Source organism: Astatotilapia calliptera, chromosome 11, assembly GCF_964374335.1.
Source record: "Astatotilapia calliptera chromosome 11, fAstCal68.1, whole genome shotgun sequence".
Taxonomy (NCBI): Eukaryota; Metazoa; Chordata; class Actinopteri; order Cichliformes; family Cichlidae; genus Astatotilapia; species Astatotilapia calliptera.
The window spans coordinates 20,288,598-20,294,477 of NC_137432.1; the positions used below are offsets into that span (position 1 = coordinate 20,288,598).

The 5,880-nt window shown below is 39.7% G+C and overlaps 1 protein-coding gene across 1 annotated transcript; it reads left to right on the top strand.

Annotated features, from left to right (window-relative positions):
• Positions 1-3,235: 3,235 nt before the first annotated feature.
• On the top strand, positions 3,236-5,290 carry hoxa13b (homeobox A13b). The gene is made up of 2 exons (XM_026184879.2): positions 3,236-3,945; positions 4,176-5,290. The coding sequence occupies exons 1-2, from the start codon at positions 3,312-3,314 to the stop codon at positions 4,412-4,414; spliced, it is 873 nt and encodes a 290-aa protein (XP_026040664.1). The 5' UTR covers positions 3,236-3,311; the 3' UTR covers positions 4,415-5,290.
• Positions 5,291-5,880: the final 590 nt, after the last annotated feature.

A 5,880-nucleotide genomic window follows, 5' to 3' on the forward strand; every position in this document is an offset into this window, starting at 1 on the left:
CGGATTTATTTATTTGGATTTTAGCTTCAAATTGACTTCAGTTTTAATACTTTTTTTTTTTTACTCTTGCGCTTTCATTGTGACTTTGTACAATGGCAATACGTTGTGCCCAGGAAGCACCTCAAATAACCCAATGTGCGCAGTCCGCAAACTCGCAATTAAATGCAGTCAAAATTCACACACTCGGAAAGAAGGATGCTAATTCTCGCGAAAGAGATGGCAATTTAAGATTTAAATACATTGTGCAGCTCCTATTTGGTCTCGCACTGCGTAATTTTCACCCCATGCTTCAGAGCACTAGTAAGTTAAATAGCTCCCAAATGTTACTTCGTATCGTGTGTCTTACTGAATTAGAAGTCACGGTAAAATGCTGAACAAACAGCTGCCACGGGAAACTTTGCTGCAGAGGGGATGCAGTGATGGGATGCGGCGTGATAGAGAAACACATGCAGGGGCAAAACTTGTAGAACAACTTATTCTTCCCCGCTCTCTAAGATTTTCATATTTTTTGCGCTTTGACTCGTCAGGCTAAGAAACAAAGCCGTGGTAAACTGCTGCACCAGGTTGTCCGCCTCATTAGTTTGGGAATCTACCCCTCTCTTATATCCCCACTTACGCCAGACAGGAGGACGGCATGTTTCTGATCTAGTTTGCCAAGAACCACTGAGAGGCCAAGGTGCCATAGGTCATGCGATCACAAGACAAACCCATAAAAAGTCCATTAAGCACTGTAGGCTAAGAGCTGTGTTGTCATCTACTTGATAGGTACTGCAAACAGAGCAGCACTTTGGTCTCCGCAGACAGTAACACACAAACATCAGCGCGCATGACACGCCGAAGCTCAAGTTATGGCATCTTTATTTTTTAAAATAAATTATACATCCAGCCGTGGGTTTGGTTTCTTCTCTCTCTCTCTCTCTCTCTCTCTCTCTCTCTCTCTCTCTCTCTCTCTCTCTCTCTCTCAAAATAAATAAATAATATGTGTATTTGATCATGGATCGTGTCAGCCAAACGAGGTTCTTTCAGGCTCTGCCTAAAACTTCTTTCATTGTTTGCAAAAAGTTGATATATTCTAATGTTGATCGTGTTAAAAAAAAAACACATCCTCGGTATTTTTTAAGTTCCAAATGTAATAAATGGTGGCTTATCTTTTCTGTTTTTAATTTAAAAATGTAATAAAATTAACAATTAATATGTTTATCTATCTATATTGTTTTTTATGTTTATATTTATATATATATATATAGCTATATTAGGAAGTGAAAAACAAGCCCTATACAAACAGAATTATAAGCATCAGTAAATCTGTCTGTGTTATCCGCCTAACTTCAGAGTCTTCTTCTATATTTAATTTATACATTTCTAGGTTCTTTGTCTTCTTTCTGTTGTGTTTGTGATAATTAGTCCAGTATTTAGAATCTGCAATCACAGTTTCCTGTTAATCACTGAATTTTCAGACAAAATTACGCAAAGTAGTTTAATGCTGAATCTTGCGTGTGTGTCTGTGTGTATGAACACACTGAAATCATCTTTACTGATTTTCCCTAATTTTCAGTCCGTGATCGACTTTCAGTTGAGTAAACTGCTCAAAAACTGATTTCTACTAGCTGTTATATTCATTTTAGAAAGGCATCCGCTTTTTAATGTGTGAACAACTTGGCTCAGATTCCTTTCGAGCCAGCTCTCATTTATTGTAGCTCAGCCGCTTTTGAAATGCGGAGTTTTTTTTAGATGGGAAAAAAAATGCGAAGTAGCATAATGTTTAACAAAAAGCAGATTCAGGGTAGTTTATCGTGACAATGCAATAAAAAAAACAAAAAGCGATAAAAACAATAAGTATTATGAGTTTTTTTCCCCTGAAATCCAGCCTAGACTACTACTCACTCTTGCCTATTAGCTATGAACTTGGGCCATAAAGATTTACGGCCTCAAAAGGTGGGAAAACGCTATTAAAAACACACACATATATATATAAACATATATTTTTTTTAAAAGGTGCTCAAATTTAGTTGGGTATACATTCCTCTGCGTTTGTGGTTTCAAACTTAAAATAACCACATAAATTTTAAATGAAAATAGTATGTAAATTCCCTCCCGTCCGTATTCACCTTTTCAGTGGCAGACTCACTTGCACAGACTTCCACACGGGCTAAAATGTAAACATTGGATTTGTTGCTGGTTGCACTGCAGACCGATGAGAATATAGCATCTGTTTATGGTAATATCTGCCCTACTTCTCCGAGTTTTTTAAAAGCTCTGACTCAGGAAAATAGTAACCCACGTGACCCTACAAAGATATAGGTTTAGCATATTTCCCAGAAAGTCCTTCATTATTCTTCTTATTATTAGAGATTTTATTCTTACTTAATTGCAAAGTCTTATCATAGGAAGGGAATGGTGCAAATTCAAGTTACTCCTCGTGGAAACCGGTGCCGCCCAAGCAGTCCGCGGAATTTAGCGCTTCTTTGTCTTTGTGCTTTAAGTGTCATTTTGGCAACACTGCAACTTCAACTTGACCTTGGCCCTCCGGCTGCGTCTCACTCGCATGAGGTAGAGTGCAACCAAATGCGCAATGTTTGTTGTATTTTGTGGACCCCAAATTTGTGTTTGCTAAACGTGAGAACGGTTTGATTTTTGATTTATTTCATAAAATGCATTAAAATATATCCTTAAGAGATGTGCTTACAGCTTTGTTGTTTGTGTATGTGTGTGTGTGTGTGTGTGGGGGGGGGGGGGGGGGGAGTCTGTCATCCTAGATTTAGTAAAAATCTGCACGTTTTACTTAAAGCGCATTCAAAACATGTAATGTTTGCAAAACTGGTTTAAACCCCACCAAACACTGGGAGTGTGGAAGTATTATTTTCTTTATCAGTCAAGTTAAAACATGTTTCATTGTACGGGCGCGTGTGCATACAACTTCGCAGGGGAGAGAAAAAAAATCAATAATCACTTACTGCTTATTTCAAACAGTGCGTTACACAGTAATAAAATATGACTGCCTCCACACGAGGTTCATTCGGTGTGAGACTCCAAAAATCGTTTCCGATAGAAAATAAATGCCTGCGGGTCTTGTTGGCAAATACTGGATGCACTGACGTGCGGTGTCTTCTCAAACTCAGAGCCTGATCTGCATTATCTCGTGTCAAGACGTTTATCGTCTCCTTTGCATATCACGTGCTTGGCCCTGGCCAATAACCTTACGATCTTTACGTACTCAGGCGTGTTGGTATCGTTACTCTGCCCGAGTCCCTGTTTGGGCTCAGTCGAGGGGATTTTGAAAAAGAGTTGGTCGTCTCAATGTAGGGAATGCTATGACCGCCTCATTACTCCTCCACTCGCACTGGATTGACCCGGTGATGTTTCTGTACGAGAACGGTTTGGATGAAAGAAGCAAGAACATGGAAGGATTTACCGGAGGCAATTTTGCTGCAAATCAGTGCAGGAATCTGTTAGCGCATCCAACCTCACTGGCGCCCAGCACCACCTACACTGCGAGTGAGGTGCCAGTGTCTGGCATGGGGGAACCTGGCAAACAGTGCAGCCCCTGTTCTGCGACTCAGAGCTCGCCCAATGCATCTTTGCCCTATGGATATTTTGGCAGCAGTTATTACCCTTGTAGGATGTCACACGGCAGTGTTAAAGCGTGCGCACAGCCTTCTGGTTATGGCGATAAGTACATAGACTCATCGGTCTCTGGTGAGGAGTTCTCTTCTAGAGCGAAAGAATTTGCTTTTTATCAGGGGTATTCCTCTGGCCCTTACCAACCCAGCTACTTGGACGTCCCTGTCGTACCTGCGCTGAGCGCCCCATCTGAGCCAAGACACGAGTCTCTGTTGCCCATGGAGCCTTACCAGCCATGGGCCATCACCAACGGTTGGAGTGGTCAAGTTTACTGCACCAAGGAGCAACCACAGTCAAATCCTCTGTGGAAATCCACTTTACAAGGTATTTAAGTTTTTTTTTCTTCTTTTTTTTATTTATTCATACAGAAATATGCAGTCTTTGCCGGCGTGTGTAATTAAACTTGCAAAAACACGTGCTTGCAGGGCTTATATATATCAGGTTGTTTTTTTCCCCACTTCATTTTGCGTTTGGACTTTTTAAAAATATATTTGTTGATGCATTTTTTTTCATCAATCCAGCAAATTAACGAACTGATGTGCTTTATTTCCCAGAAACTATCTCTGGTGGAGACAACTCTGTGCGTCGTGGGAGAAAGAAGCGTGTGCCATACACCAAGGTGCAGCTCAAGGAACTGGAAAGAGAATATGCCACCAATAAATTCATCACCAAAGACAAAAGGAGAAGGATATCTGCGCAGACAAACCTGACAGAGAGACAAGTGACAATCTGGTTTCAAAACAGGCGCGTAAAGGAGAAAAAAATCGTCAATAAATTCAAGAGCTCCAGTTAGCTCCGAGGATGGTGAAAGGTGGACATAGATGCCCTTTAATCCGAAAAAAGAAAGCAAAACAAAAAGAAAGAAAAGAAAAAAGAAAAAAATACCTGTGCTATAATTTATTACTTTATGAACGCTTTTGTTGTCGCCATAGGCTCTGTTTTGTCCTGCACATTTCCTTCTCCTGTTTTAATTGGAACCAGCCTATACGGCCTGTTGACAGAAGATCGGAAATGATTTTGGAACACGTTGACCAAGGCAATTGTGCGTGGGATGCTTTAATATTATTAACCAAAGACATTCTGCTTTGAAAAAAAACTAAAAGAAGAGAAGAAGAAGATACACGCTGTCCGCTCACGGGCCTTTCTTCTACTTAATACAACACTGAAATCAAAGCTGAATCACTAACAGTGAAAACATTTATAGACAGTGTAATGCTAAATAAAAATGTCACTGCATATAAACAGGCCAGGCTCAGGTAATCACGGTCAAATTCACATATTAATTACAGGATTCAATTCTTCACACACGTTCTTGGCGGCTCGAAAAAAAACAAGGTTAAAAAACCATCTACTTACTGAACTTATTGAAATAAACTTTATCCTTTAGTATCAACCAGTAGTTAGGTAAATGTCAAACTCGAGACTGGCTTGTGTACTTCAGTACTGGCCTCCAGTTTATCCGCAATTCTCTCTTTTTTTCAAAGTTTTTCTTCTTTTGTTCAAAGGAATTCTCCTGCCAACGAGCTGATAACCTACATTAATTTCCTGGCTTTCAAGAAAATATAGGCATATTTAAACATGTAAATACTATGACTGTGACATCTATCCTCCCATTTTGACAGCAATAGACAACTTTTTTTATTTTAATAATAAATGTTTGAGAGTGTAATTGTGTCTTTCATTGCTCGTTTTTATTTCTGTCCGGTTGGAATAAAAAAAGAAGAAGAAGATGGCTTTCCAAAATCCTTCTCCTGGTAGAATATCATTTTCAACAATCAGTGCAGTATATTTCCTGTATGTAGGCCAACAGGCCTTTATGGAGAGTCTTGTCGTTGGACTGGAGCCTTTACCATTAAAAGATTTTATGTCGCCATCTAGTGGCGATGTTCCGTCAGCACAGCGCAGCGCGTCTGCTCATCGACTGCAGACATTTGTCTTCATGTCTGTCTTCACACAAGTAATGAGTAAGTGTGTGTGTGTGTGTGTGTGTGTGTGTGTGTGTGTGTGTGTGTGTGTGTGTGTGTGAGAGAGAGAGAGAGAGAGAGAGAGAGAGTAAGAATGAGAAAAAGGGAGAATCCTCGTTGTTTTAAACCTGACAAACAAGTCTATTATTAAAGTGTGTCGTGTGCCTGATTGATCAGCTAAGGTAAGAGTTCAACACAATTGTTTATCTCATTAGCAATAGCATTTAATCAATAGCTTTAGCATATCGTTCAAATATCGTAGTATTATGTAAGTACATTTTTAAAGACACATCTG